Source organism: Lolium perenne, chromosome 2, assembly GCF_019359855.2.
Source record: "Lolium perenne isolate Kyuss_39 chromosome 2, Kyuss_2.0, whole genome shotgun sequence".
In the NCBI taxonomy this organism is placed as follows: Eukaryota; Viridiplantae; Streptophyta; class Magnoliopsida; order Poales; family Poaceae; genus Lolium; species Lolium perenne.
Window position 1 is genome coordinate 321,042,686 of NC_067245.2, and position 14,704 is coordinate 321,057,389.

A 14,704-nucleotide genomic window follows, 5' to 3' on the forward strand; every position below is an offset into this window, starting at 1 on the left:
CTACTCCCTGCCGATCTCTGCTTCCGCCCGCCCGATCTCGCGCGCGGCCGTGCCGATCTCTGCTTCGCCCGCCTGATCTCCCGGGTCCGCTCTCTCGCTCGCCCCGGCCATAACCGATCTGCTGAGCGCCTCCAGTTCCGTCCCGCTCGGCTGTCCGCGCCAGATCGATCGGCGTGGCCGCCCCGCTCCTTCTAATCTGCTGGAGCGGCCCGTGCGTGGCTGTGTTGATTTCCAGCTGAAGCAAAAAAAAAAAAAAAAAAAAAACTATGTCTTCCGCTGATCCCGCCCCTTCTTTGGGTCCACCTTCGATACTTGATATTTGTCCGCTGTCTCCGTGCATGACTGCTAGCTATTCTTCGTCGCCGTTTGCGGCCTCTTCACGCGGCTCTGCCCGCGCTTCACCGACTCCGTCTACGTCGGCTCGCCGCTCTTCACCGACTTTCGCGGCCTCTTCCCGCGGCTCTGGCTGTGCTTCGCCGATTTTGTCTCCCTCGGCCTGCCGCTCTACATCGACTTTTGCGGCCTTTTCACGCGGCTCTGCCCGTGCTTCGCCGACTTCGTCTATGTCGGCCTGCCGCTCTACATCGACTTTTGCGGTCTCTTCCTGCGGTTATGGCCGCGCTTCGTCGACTCCGTCTAAGTCGGCCTACCGCTCTACATCGACTTTTGCAGCCTCTTCACGCGGCTCTGCCCGCGCTTCGCCGACTTCCTCTATGTCGGCCTGCCGCTCTACATCGCCTTTCGCGGCCTCTTCACGCGGCTCTGCTCGCGCTTCGCCGACTTCGTCTATGTCGGCCTGCCGCTCTACATCGACTTTCGCGGCCCCTTCACGTGGTTATGACCGCGCTTTGCCGACTCTTTCTTCATCGGTGTGTTGCTCTCCGTCGCCCCCTTTGGTGGCCTCTGTGCGTGTCGGTGATAGCTCCTCGTCGGCACCTGATTGTACGTCGACCTCTCCAGTCGCGCCCCTCTCTGCGCATGAGATAGCGCAGCTTCACCGCCTGCTTGATGCTTGGGATTCCAGTTTACATCAGCAGCCTCACGGTCCGAGTCCTCGCCCTCGTCCTCATTGCACCTACTGTGGCAAGGTTGGCCACACTTCCTCCACCTGCTGGAGGCGGGATCCCAGTTTACGTCAGCAGTTCCAGGATCGTCAGCAGGCTGGCTCTTCAGGATCTTCTGCAGTTGCACTCTCTGATCAGGACATTCTCAGGGGTCTTCGTGGTCTGCTCGCTACTCCAGACTCTTCCTCGCCGGGCGCTGCTGGTTCTGGATCGGCTCTTTGGCCTTTAACGCGACCACCACTTTCTACACAGTCAGGTACGTCCCCGTGGTATCTGGATTCTGGAGCTTCCTTTCATATGACCTCCGAGTCTTCTATCCTGTCTGCTCTTCGGTCTCTTATTTCTCCTGTCCGTGTTGTCACGGCTGATGGTACCTCTATTCCCGTTTCTAGTACAGGCACTCTTTCTACTCCCTCTTTCTCTGTCCCTGATGTTTCTCATGTTCCTCGCCTTCAGATGAACCTTTTCTCTGCTAGCCAGCTCACCGATTCTAGTTGTCGCGTCATCCTTGACGCTGAGTCTTGTGCGGTTCAGGATCGTCGCACACAGGCCCTGGTTGGAGCTGGCCCTCGTAGCCGTCAGTCTCCGGGGCTTTGGGAGTTAGACTGGCTTCGTGTTCCTTCCGCTGCCACTTCATCTGCCGGTTCTCCTCCGATTGTTGCCTCTGTCACATCGGCTCCTTTCCAGCGGTGGCATCATCGTCTTGGTCACCTTTGTGACTCTCGCCTGTCGTCTTTGGTTCATCGTGGCCTTCTGGGGTCTGTCTCTGGAGATGGGTCGTTACACTGTCAGGGTTGTAGGTTAGGCAAACAGATTCAGCTTCCCTATCCTACTAGTGTGTCTGTCTCTCAGCGACCGTTCGATTTAGTCCATTCAGATGTTTGGGGTTCGGCTCCCTTCGCTTCGAAAGGGGGCCATCGATACTATATCTTATTCATTGATGATTTTTCACGGTACACCTGGGTGTTTTTCATGCACTCTCGCAGTGAGGTGCTCTCTATTTATCAGCGTTTTGCGGCCATGGTCCGCACTCAGTATTCCTCACCCATTCGCGTGTTCCGTGCTGATTCTGCTGGTGAGTATATCTCTCAGCACCTTCGTGGTGTCCTTGCTGAGGAGGGCACCCTCGCTCAGTTTTCTTGTCCCGGCGCGCATGCTCAAAATGGCGTCGCCGAGCGTAAGCATCGTCATCTTCTTGAGACCACCCGTGCTATGATGATTGCCTCTTCTCTTCCGCCACATTTCTCGGGCCGAGGGTCGCTACGTCGGCCCACCTCATTAACATTCAGCCTTCCGCTGCCCTACGAGGTGGCGTTCCTCTCGAGCGTCTCTCTGGTGTTTCTCCAGACTACTCGACTCTCCGTTCATTTGGTTGCGTCTGCTATGTCCTTCTGCCTCCTCGCGAACGCACCAAACTGACCGCTCAGTCTGTTGAGTGTGTTTTTCTCGGATACAGTGATGAGCATAAGGACTATCGCTGTTGGGACCCCGTTGGTCGTCGGATGCGCATCTCTCGTGACGTCACATTTGATGAGACGCGTCCCTTCTATCCTCGCCCCACCTCGGGTACTGCAGAATAGGCTATCAGTGACAGGCTCAAAAGGCCTATTAGTGACAGGCAAAGTGCATGTCACTGATGACTAGTCACTGGTATGAGGTTACTAGTGACAGGCACTTTGCCTGTCACTAGTATGCGTATAGTAGTGACAGGCAAAAGAGATGCATGTCACTGGTTGCGATCGTCGGTAACAAAAAAAAAGAACACGTTACACAATCAGCCGTTATAAAAAATAAATGCATTTTCCACAAATATTTTAAATAATACAATAAGATGTATCAATGCTACATTTACAACACCCAATATGACATAATATTTGCACGGCTAACACATTGGCATAAGAACTTGCAATCTATCAAACACTTAGGACAGTTTCTTATCAGTTATGCAGCAAGCACTTTGAACTCCAAAGAACATCACCATCACAATCCATGTATTCTGGTCATATGCACAGCTGCAAGTTCGATCCTTCCACAGTTCTACATTTCCATCATCATGTTGTGGTGAAAATTCTTTCATTACGGCTTCCTTGTATGGACTTGAATGGTGCAGGACACTTGACATGCTTAAGCTGATACAAACAACGAAATGAGCATATAATTGTGAGCAATATCACCAGGTGGATAAGCATCTATTGAAGAATAACGAGATTCTAAATAAAAAATCAAATAATGACATGAATTAGGTTTTGCTATTATTTGTCTCGTGAATGTAGTTGTACGCTTGAACAATAATTATTTGGTAGGTCAAACAGGAAAAGATCTCCCCCACTTGTGGACGTATTGAAAGTATGAGAAGAAAGACAGACATTGGACGTACTAAAAGCGAATTAGATGATTGCATTGTGATATAAAATATAACATAAGGAGATCTAAATTGCAGGTTAGCAGGTCTGAAAAAAAGAAAAATAATCAATGTGGGGAACTAGTAAGGAAGAAAAATCCGGATGCATTTACTACTGGAAAAATTGGAACATTCACACGAACACCTCATTGCAGGCTTAACCGACGAGTCCAAAAACGTGATTAGTAATCCATCTTAATTAGGAACTGAAACCCATGGGACTAGTCCAGCACGCCTCTGGATTCAACGTGTCCAGGTTAAGCTACAACAGACAATTACAGGATATAGATATTCTTGCCTGGTTATTACTTATTAGGAGCACGAAGTTGAACTGCCACGAATAACAGGGCATCGTCATAGCTTGTCCTCCAAAGCATTCCTCGCGGCAGCAGCGCCCAATCTGCTCAAAGAGCCGGTACACCTCATCCTCTTCTAGAACTACCAACACTTCTATGAAAGAAACCCATCATTGGATGAAATATGTACGGGAAATCTGGAATATACACGATGGATTCTTGTGTGGTCATTACATGGAAATAAGAATCGGCGCTTGGAGACGAACACAGTCAGGAGGGATGAACATGCTAGATTGGATCGTACCTTTCTCTTGGATCAAATCCATGATGGATGGTCTACTTGCTGATACGTACTGACGCTATGGTCTGGTAATCGATCCGTGTCCATCTATTGCAGTTGGAGATTTCCGTTCTCTATTCGCCATATGGAGATTCAGTCCAGGTGTTCTATAATCTATACACCCATATATGCTTCAATGCTTCTATCCAATGAACAAGACTGCAAGTAGCTAGGTGAGGCATAATCGCTGGTGGAGCGCAGCAAGGCATCAAAAATAACTCATACCAAGAACAACTAGAGAAGTGGAGATGGGAGGAGGAAACTCACCACAGGGTGTAGCCACCACTATGTACATGCGCACATGATATTTGTGTTGTGGGCGAGTTCCTTGGTTCTCCCCGAGGCGGGAGGCGATGGTGGAGTAGTACATGGCACCGTGGAAAAACTCTCTGTCTCCACCACCCGAGCCCATATATGTTGCACCATCTCTCCGCCAGGTTGCCCACGAAGGACCTCGCCACGGCCACGCCTTCTCCTCCGTCCGTACACAAATTACATCTGTGTCGGGGGGAAGACCCCGGATAGGGCAATGGACGCCGAGCTGCCGGCTGGCCACTGGCTGGCTCGCGGCAAAGGCCGGCTGAGGAGCAGCCGGCTGGCGCCGTGGCCGGCTGGTCCGGAAGCCGGCTGGCTCTAGGTCCTAGTCGGCCTGGCTACGGCCACCAATGCTGTAGCTGGGCCGGCTTCTACAAGCCATATCCGACTGGGGTTTGTACCTCAGACCGACTCGAGGCTGGCGAGTCTTGCACAGGAAGGAACCGGGTTGGTGATCCGGGTTCCCAAAGTCCACGCTGACTTCATCTTCCGTAAAGCGCGGGGCACTGTGGAGCAATAGTGCCACGCGCCGGACAGGCCGTCAGGGCTTACGACGATCCGTACTGGCTACAGTGGCTGACAGAGACAGGGACATCTCCTCTCCATACCGCTGACCGTGGCAGCCGGATGGGACAGGCCACGATGCCTCAACCACTCCTGACGTCACCGCCTCGGGAAGGAGCGGGAGCCGGAGCCGGCCAAGCCGGCCAGTAAACTATAGGGTCTTATATGTAAAGTGCCGGTGCCTATATAAGCCGCACTACCCCCTCTCGTGCAGGGGATCGATCATTTATTGCTTTCACCCACCTACAGAGCTGCCCTGTGAGAGAGACCATCGTCTCCCTTAGCCTCTCAGGAGCAGCCGGACACAGCTCTAGGAGCACCATTGTATTGTGTGATCATCATATACACTCATAGCAGGAGTAGAGGTTTTACCTCCATCGGAGGGCCTCGAACCTGGGTACGTCGCCGTGTCGCTCGTGCCCATACCCGCATCCGGATACCGCCGTGAGATCCCTCAGGAACCACTTCGATTAGCCACCCTATGGCATATGCCGTGACGATACCACGACATTTGGCGCCCACCGTGGGGCCTTCAGCATCCTCGGCCGGTGTCTTCATCCGGACGGGCCTCACCATCACCACCGGCGAGCGAGTCGCTTCAGGCTTGATCTGGAGATTCGGCTCCCTCAACTGCGTCAGCGACAACGCTGGCTGCTTCGCTGACCGCCCCTTCCCAGCCGGCGGCAGCGTCATCTCCTTCGGCGGCTTCGACGTCTACGTCGCCACCGTCGCACCGCCGCGCTACCCGCGGCAGGTGCTGCGCTGCGCTAGCCCTCCTCCGCGAGTCGGCAGCAGCGCTTCCGCCAGCCCCGCCGTCGTGCAAGTCATGATGGCTGGCGACGAGCTCCCCACCAAGAACCCGCGCATGCGCGGCCCCGACCTGGAGCGCAACTTCGACCCCAACGCCTCCGGCTCGGGCCCGAAAGCGCCACCACCACCGTCCCGGCTGGATGCAGTCCGGGCAAAACTGAGCACCCCGCTCACGCCTGGTGCAGACCCCACCGCCATCGAGGCGGACTTGGAGGCGCATCGCCAGCTCCTCCTCAAGCAAACCGAAGAACTGGCTGCTGCTAAGCGCCAGATGGAGATCACCCAGCGCGAGTACAACCGCGCCCACGGCCTCACTCCAGGCGGCGACGAGCCAAGCCAAGCTGGCCATATCCGCCGCAGGGGCCGCGACCTGGGCGCTGAGATCGCCCGCGACGGCGCTCCTTCGCCGGCTCCGTCCGCGGAGCTCCCCGTCTACAACACCCCCGACAAGAACGTGCGCGCGGCAGAAGCCGCCGCAGAAGAGCTGAACCGCCTCGAGGGCGAAGAGTTACGCCGCCAGACCAAGCGGGTGACTGAGCTGCTCAACGCAGCCAACAGGCAGATCGCCGACCCCAGGTATGTCAATGCCCCCAGAGCTTCTCACGCTCGTGGAGCCGCAGGCAACGACAGGGAAGGCGCCAGGGACACGGCCGAATCCGCCTCCCCAACACCAAACCGGCGCCATGACTCCCGGGCCACGCACAGCTCGGGCCGGCCAAGCCACCAGCCGAGCGGCAGCAGCCGCAGCCGGGCCCCTCCAAGCCGGAACCAGGAGCAAGACTCCGGGCCCCGCCGTCATCACCGGCCGGCTCCAGAAGCAAGCGGCGCGCGCCAGCCGGCACACTCCCGGCTGGGCCCGCGCATCGAGCCCACCGACGCCCGGGACCGCCTCGACCGGCTGGTTCAATCCCGCATCGCGGAAGAAGAGGGGCCAGCCGGCCCAAAGTGCTTCGGGCCGCGGATCCTCAACGAGCCCATGGTCGACGGCTTCCAGCTCCCGCGCGACACCCCCAAGTACCACGGCACCGCCACGCCGGAGGACCGGCTGCAGGACTACTCCACCGCAGTCGGCATCGCCAAAGGCAACAAGCGCCGGGCTGTGCGCTACTCCCCTCGATGCTACTCGGCTCCGCCCGCACGTGGCTCAACAACCTGCCAGCCGGCAGCATAAACGGCTGGCTGGACTTCGAAGCCGCCTTCATCAGCAACTTCACCGGCACCTATCGCCGGCCGGGTCGCCTCAAAGAGCTCGAGATGTGCAAGCAGGGCCCCGACGAGACGGATCGCGCGTGCACGACGCGCTGGTGCGAGATGCGCAACTCTTGCGAGGGCGTGCACGAGATGCGAGCCATCAGACTTCTTCATGGGAGGCTGTCGGCCCAACACCATGCTGTGGCACAAGTTGCGCCGCAGTGACCCCAAGTCGATGGTCGCCTTGATGGCCATCGCCGACAAGTACGCGCCGGCGAGAGGAAGCCGGCAAGGCGCCGGCTGATATTTCACCGGCTCCGGCAAGGCGGGACAACAACAGGCCGGCTGAGCACAAGCCGGCCGAGGGCGGCTCGCATGGCAGCCGGCGGGACAACTACCGCGGCAAGCGTCAGCGACCAGCCGGACCGCCGTACGGCTCCGCCCACGTAGCCGCCGTGGCGGACAACGCGGCAGGCGGCAGCCGCCGCCAGAAGCAAGACCGGCAGTGGAAGCCGAAGTACACCTTTGAGCAAATGCTCGACTCGCCGTGCAAGTACCACAGCGGCAAGAACCCCTCCAACCACACCACCCGCGACTGCCACTTCATGAAGCGGCTGACAAGCGGTGAACCTCTACCGCCTCCCCCGCCCCACCAGCCGGCGGGCCGGGTGGCCAAGCCGGCGCAGAAAACGCCAACCTCGAGCACCACGAGGCTAACCAAGTGCACCATGGCGGCCGATATCTGGCCGAAGACGCCACCTACATCGTCTTCACCTCCGAGCCCGAGGACAGGACGAGCCAAGAGCGCCGTTCCCTCGAGGTCAACGCGGTCATACCGCCGGTCCCCCAGTACCTAAACTGGTCAGAGCAGGCCATCACTTTTGATCGCCGCGACACACCGGCTATCCTGCCGAAGCCGGGCAGCTACGCCATGGTCCTCGACCCCACCATCGGCACAACCCGGCGCAGCGTGCAATACACGCGCGTCCTCATCGACGGCGGCAGCAGCATCAACATCCTCTACCGCGACACCGCCCGCAAGCTGGGCATCCAGGAGGCCGAGTTGCGCCCCACCCCCACCGTCTTCCATGGCATCGTGCCAGGCCATTGCTGCCAGCCGATCGGCCGGATCACGCTGGAGGTGATGTTCGGGCAGCCGGACCACTTCCGCACAGAGAATCGAGTTCGAGGTGGTGGACCTCGTGAGTCCCTACCACGCGCTCCTGGGCAGGCCGGCCCTGACCAAGTTCATGGCGGTGCCCCACTATGGGTACCTGAAGATGAAGCTGCCTGGCCCCAAGGGGGTCATCACCGTAGCCGGCGACTATCGCCGCTCCATGGACTGCGCCACGCCGAGCTCCAAGATGGCCCAGACGCTGGTCATCGCCACCGAGAAGCAGCTCATCCACGACGCCGTCGCCCTCGCCAAAGCCGCGCAGACAGACATGCCGGCTGCGGGCAACCCGGCTGGGACGACTCACTTCCAGCCGGCCGACAACACCAAGAAGATCCTGCTGGACCCGGCGCAGCCGGACAAGTTCGTCACCATCGGTGCCGGCTTGAACAAGAAATAGGAAAGCGAGCTCACCAGCTTCCTCCGTGAGAATCGGGACATCTTCGCATGGACTCCAAGAGACATGCCGGGTGTGCCGAGGGAGTTGGCTGAGCACCACCTCCACGTCCGGCCTGAAGCCAAGCCGGTGAAGCAGCCTCTCAGGCGCTTCGCCGAAGAACGAAGGAAGGCCATCGGTGAAGAAATCGCCTGGCTCCTAGCTGCCGGCTTCATCATGGAAGTGCTGCACCCGGACTGGCTGGCGAACCCGGTCCTGGTTTTGAAGAAGAACGGCTCCTGGCGCATGTGTATCGACTACACCAGCCTGAACAAGGCGTGCCCAAAGGATCCCTTTCCCCTGCCGCGCATAGATCAAGTTATAGACTCAACTGCCGGCTGTGAACTGTTGTCTTTCCTAGATGCCTATTCAGGCTACCACCAGATTCCTTTGAATCCGGCTGATCAAATAAAGACTTCGTTCATTACCCCGTACGGGGCTTACTGCTACACGACTATGCCGTTCGGCTTGAAAATGCAGGCGCCACCTACCAAAGGTGCATGCAAAAATGCTTGCAGGATCAAATCGGCGAAACGTTCACGCATATGTGGATGATGTCGTTGTAAAGACCAAGGAGACGACTACCCTCCTTGATGACCTGAGAGAAACCTTCACCAATCTGAGAAGATTCCGGATGAAGCTCAACCCGGCCAAGTGCACATTCGGCGTGCCGTCTGGCCAGCTCCTTGGCTACCTCGTCTCTCAGCGAGGGATCGAAGCCAACCCGGACAAGATCAGTGCCCTGGAGAAGATGGAACTGCCGCAGTGCCTCAAGGACGTCCAGAAGTTTGCTGGCTGCCTGGCTTCCTTGAGCCGCTTCGTCAGCCGGCTGGGGGAGAAGGCACTGCCCCTGTATCAATTGATGAGGAAGGCGGACAAATTCATCTGGTCACCGCAGGCGGATGAAGCTTTCCGTGACTTGAAGCGCGTGCTCTCAACCGCGCCAATCCTTGCAACGCCGGCTTCAATGGAGCCGATGCTGTTGTACATCGCAGCCACCAACCGAGTGGTTAGCGTCGTCCTGGTGGTGGAGCGCAAAGAAGCCGAAAAACAGAGCAGCTGGTCCAGCGCCCAGTCTATTACCTCAGCGAAGTGCTCTCCCAGTCGAAGCAAAACTACCCCCACTACCAGAAGGTCACCTACGGCGTGTACATGGCGGCCAAGAAGCTCAGGCACTACTTCCAAGAGCACCCCATCAGGGTGGTTGCCACAGCGCCCTTGGCGGAAATCATAGGCAGCAAGGATGCCAACGGCCGGGTTGCCAAGTGGGCCCTGGAGCTAGCCGCCCACACCATCCTCTACGAGCCACGCACAGCCATCAAGTCGCAGATCCTCGCGGATTTCTTCGTCGACTGGGCTGAGATGCAGTACCTACCGCCTGTGCCGGATTCCACACACTGGAAGATGCACTTCGACGGCTCGAAGATGCGCAATGGCCTGGGAGCCGGCATCGTCATCACCTCTCCCAAGGGAGACCGGCTGGACTACGTCCTGCAGATCCACTTCGCCGCATCCAACAATGTGGCGGAGTATGAAGCGCTCATTCATGGGCTGAAGCTGGCCAAGGAGATTGGCGTGCGTCGCATACTCTGCCGGCGACTCCGACTTGGTCATACGGCAAGCATCCGGCGGCGGGACGCGAAGGACGCCAACATGGCCTCATACCGCTTCCATGTCCAACAGTTATCCGGCTTCTTCGACGGCTGCGAATTCCACCACGTGCCACGAGCAAACAACGAGGCGGCTGATGCCTTATCCAAGATTGGCTCAACCCGGCAAGCTATTCCGCCGGGTGTCGCCTTGGCGGTTCTCAAGAAGCCGTCCATCATACCGTCACCGGACTCGGATTCAATATTCGTGCCGGCTGACCCGGGGGCTGCTCAGCCGAACCCGGGGGCTTCATCGCCCAAGTCGGGGGCTAACAAGCCAAACCCGCCGGCTAGCATGCCGAACCCGGGGACTTCTCAGTCCAACCCGGGGGCTTCATCGCCAAACTCGGGGGCTAGCAAGCCGAACCCGCCGGCTAGCAAGCCGAACCCGGTGACCATGCAGTCGAACCCGGAAGCTCCCACGCAGGAGGCCCTGTTGGTTAGCGTATTCGAGATAAGATGCGTACCTTCATGGGCACAAGAATTCCTCTCCTACCTCACCAATGGTGTGCTGCCTGATGATAGAGTCCAGGCCAGGCAGATTGAGAGAAGGGCCAAGGCCTATACCATCATCAACCACCAGCTGTACAAACGCAGCGTAAGTGGGGTGTTCCAGCGGTGCGTCGAGCCGGCTGAAGGGATTGAACTCCTACGGGAAATCCATCAAGGAGAGTGCGGACATCACGCCTCATCCAGAGCCATAGTGGCCAAAGCCTTCCGGCACGGTTTTTACTGGCCGACTGCGCTCAGAGACGCAGAAGATTTGGTGAAGAAGTGCAACGGCTGTCAGCGCCGCAAAGCGAGACACCAGCCGGCTTCCGCCTTGAAAACCATCCCCATCACATGGCCATTTGCCGTATGGGGCTTGGATATGGTAGGCCCATTCAGAACAGCGCGAGGCGGCATGACACATCTCTTGGTGATGATTGACAAATTCACCAAGTGGATCGAAGCCAAGCCAATCAAGAAACTGGACGGGTCCACAGCCGTCACATTCCTCAAGGAAATCATTGTGAGATTCGGCTACCCCCACACCATCATCACCGACAACGGCACCAACTTCTCCCAAGGCATCTTCTCTCGCTATTGCGGGGAAATGGGGATCCGGATGGCCCTATCTTCTGTGGCACACCCAGAGTCCAACGGACAAGTGGAGAAGGCTAACGGCTTAGTCCTAGCCGGCATCCGGCCCCGACTGGTGGAGCCGCTCGAGCGAGCAGCCGGCTGCTGGATCGAAGAACTGCCCAATGTGCTGTGGAGCCTGCGCACAACGACAAACCGCTCAGTCGGCTTCACACCATTTTTCCTCGTATACGGGGCCGAAGCCGTCCTGCCGACTGATATCGAGCATGATGCGCCAAGGATCAAGCTCTACACAGAAGCCGAAGCCAAAGAAGCTCGCGAAGATGGAGTTGACCTGGTCGAAGAGACCCGGCTGCTGGCTGAGTCTAGATCTACTATCTACCAGCAAAGCCTTCGACGCTATCACAGCCGGAAGATCCAGCCCTTAGCATTCCGAGAAGGAGACCTAGTGCTCCGGCTGATCCAGAGGACAGCCGGACAGCATAAACTATCATCCCCATGGGAGGGTCCCTTCATCGTGAGCAAGGCGGTAGGCAATGATTCCTACTATCTCATAGATGCCCAAGAGGCTAGAGAAAACAAGCCGGACAAGGCTGACGAGGAGACTAAACGTCCCTGGAATGTCAGGTTACTCCGCCCATTTTACACATGAGAGCAGGAATGTATGTATCCCTTGTATCCCTTTTGTGAGTTATGAAAAAGCTTGCGCCAAGAGCGCCGTTTCCGACAAGTTTTTCGCGTACTTTACCTTGTTTCGCCAATTGGCTTGAACCCTCTCACGCGGTCGGCTCAGTAACGTGATCCGGTTTCCGACAGCCGGCTTCCGATCCAGCTACAGACCGCAACCCGGCTGTCCGGCTGGCGGGAGTAAGGCCTAGGGAGCCGGCACGCGAAAAACGACTAAGGGAAAGAGTAAAAGCGAGTTGACTTGCAACTTTTCATAAAAGTGCCGGATTGCCGAATTCAGCCCGTTCGACTGAAATACTGTCGGCCTCACCCAGCGGCCCGCTCTTGATCCGGCGACGGATCGCAAGTCGGACGTACGACCGGCAAGAGCACAGCCAAAGAGTGGGACGGATGGGAAAAAGCGAACGAGTCGAAAGAAAGCAACTCGGCACACAAATGATTAACAAACACATTAAAGTGTGACATAATTAAAGGGCGATAATATTCATACATCTGCACCCGGCATCCCGGGGATTTAATAAATTGTCTTGGCAAAAGAACAACTGGAAAGCAGGAAATCTAACCCGGAGGGGCATCAGCGGAGCCGGCTGCCGGGTCATCCTCGGGCACGTCGTCCGCCTCTTCGTCCTCAGCCTCCTCCTCCTCCTCGTCGTCAGACGGCGGATTCGGGTCCGCGATGAAGACGGACTTGTCGACGAAGTCGGCAATGGCGCAGGCGCGGGCAAGCCGAGCAGCCTTGTTCTCCGCCGGGAGCTTGTCCTCCACGCCGGCGCGCCGGCACTCCAGCTGGTCGAGGCTAACCTCGTTATACCAGGAAAGCACAAAAGATAGCGCCATATCGGCTCCGGCGCGCGTGGCCGACTCCTTCCAGTCCAAGAAGCGGTCGGGAGCCCTCTCCAGCCAAGCGATGAGATTGGAGAGATCTTCCGGCAGCGTCTCCGTCGGCCACGGTTAGCCGGATCAGCTCCTCCGCCGCCTTCCGCAGCTCCCAGCCAAGCTTGGTGACCGGCTCCACGCGGGCAGCGATGGACGCCAGATAGTCGTCCATGGTGAAGCAGTCGGAGCTCTGCTCCCCAGTGGCCTGCCGGCGATCCTCCCGCGCCCTGCCAACAGCCGCTAACGCCTCCTCCTGCGCCTCAGGGAAGGCCGCTGCAAAGAAGAAAAGCATGTCAGAAGCCATCAAAGCCGAAATAAGCTGAAAAATGCAAATTTTCGAAGTCCTAAAGTAAGCCTGGCGGCAGCCGGCAAGATCCGACTGCCCCCAGCCTGAAGATGGAGATTCCGAAGCTCTAAAGCCTGGCGGCAGCCGGCAAAAACCGACTGCCCCCAGCCCGAAGATGGAGATATCGAAAAAATCAAGTTTCTGCCGCCGGCTGCCAACCTAAGCCGGCAGCCGACGGCCGAAAGCCGGCAAAAGGGAAGGCATAAGACAAAACTCACCCGCCAAGCCGCGGTCGAGCGCGCTAAGTTCCCCCAACCACCGCTTGGCGGTGGCCGACAGCTCGTTGGACTTGGTGGTCACCTCCTGCTGGAGCGAAAGCCGTTGCCGCTCCACCTCCTCCAACCGCTTGCTCAGACCCTCCAGCTTTTCCTCCTGCTCCTTCTTGAGGGCGGCAAGTTCCTTGAGATGGTTAGCCTCAAGAAGGCGCAGCCGTTTCAGCTCCCCGTCAGCCACCTTCAGCTTGGCGGCAGCAGCCCGGTTCGCCTCCTCACTTGTGGCGCATTGAGCGCGGGCAACCCGGAGGTCCGACTCCAGCTGTGGGATCCGGGCGGCCTCAGCTGCAAGCCGGCAAAGATGGGCCGTCAGTAAAAAAGAAACTCACAGGAAAAGCAAGTCAAAAGAGAGAAGGCCTCACCCTTGACAGCCTCCAGCTCGCGAGCCAAGCCGGCTCGCTCGATCTTGGCCTTGTGGTAACTAGTCACCACCTTGTTGTACAAGACGGTGCGTCGCTCCGTAACCGCCTGAAAGAAACAATCAGATATCCAGACGAAACCCGGACCGGCTCCAAGCAGCCGGACCATGCCTCGGAGGGCTACCAGGATAATAACAAAATTGCAAAAACAAGAAGACACCTACCTTATCAGCATCCTCCAGCGTTGCTAGCTGGGCAAGGGCCTCGGCGGCCTTGTTCTTAAGGCTGGCCCGGTAGCCGGAGAAGACCACCTTCATAGGCGCCGCACCAGGCTGTCCCTCCCGGCTGAACACCTCGCAAGTATCCGCCTTGTGCCACGCAGCCTCCATGGTTCCAGCCGAGCCAAGGCTGGAGTCGGAGGCAGACGGCACATGCAGCAGCCGGGCCCCCTTGGCCACATGAAGGCCCTCAGTTGGGCCCGGCGGGCCTTTCGTCCTCACCAGCGCCCGGGAGTCGGCGTCCTTCGAGCGCGCTGGCTCCTCCCTCGCCGGCTCCTTCCCGGTCGGCTCCCTCCTCGTCGGCCCCGAAGCTGGAGGCGGTGCGGTCGGCGGGCCGGCCCGGTGGGAGCCGTCGCATCCGGCGCTTGAGGCGCTCCTTCCGGAGAGCTCTCCAGCACCACGACGTTGGGCGCGGGCCCGCCGACTCCGGTCGAAGGCGGCGCAGCCCCACCAGCTCCAGCTCCAGCCGCAGATGGCATGCCCCTGCCAGCTCCGGCCGCCTGCTCCACAAACGGGGCGCGGCGCGGGAACATGTCGTCTAGGGTCGGCCGGCGCGCCGACTG

General features: G+C 58.2%; 1 protein-coding gene across 1 annotated transcript; it reads right to left on the reverse strand.

The window, feature by feature from the left end:
* On the reverse strand, positions 1-14,035 carry LOC139835901 (uncharacterized). Its single transcript, XM_071825798.1, has 4 exons — positions 13,867-14,035; positions 13,451-13,789; positions 13,017-13,159; positions 1-219 (listed from the first exon to the last, which is right to left on the reverse strand). Exons 1-4 carry the CDS (start codon positions 14,030-14,032, stop codon positions 1-3), a joined length of 867 nt encoding a protein of 288 aa, XP_071681899.1. The 5' UTR covers positions 14,033-14,035.
* Positions 14,036-14,704: the final 669 nt, after the last annotated feature.

Bases quoted from the DNA above. Each gene is read 5' to 3' on its own strand.
- LOC139835901 (XM_071825798.1), bottom strand. From the start codon at position 14,032: ATGGTCCGGCTGCTTGGAGCCGGTCCGGGTTTCGTCTGGATATCTGAT. The intron at 13,160-13,450 runs GTGAGTTTTGTC...TCTTCTTTGCAG, and splicing joins GCTCGACCGCGGCTTGGCGG to CGGCCTTCCCTGAGGCGCAG. The intron at 220-13,016 runs GTCACCAAGCTT...AAATCAACACAG, and splicing joins TCGCTGCCCGCGTGGAGCCG to CCACGCACGGGCCGCTCCAG.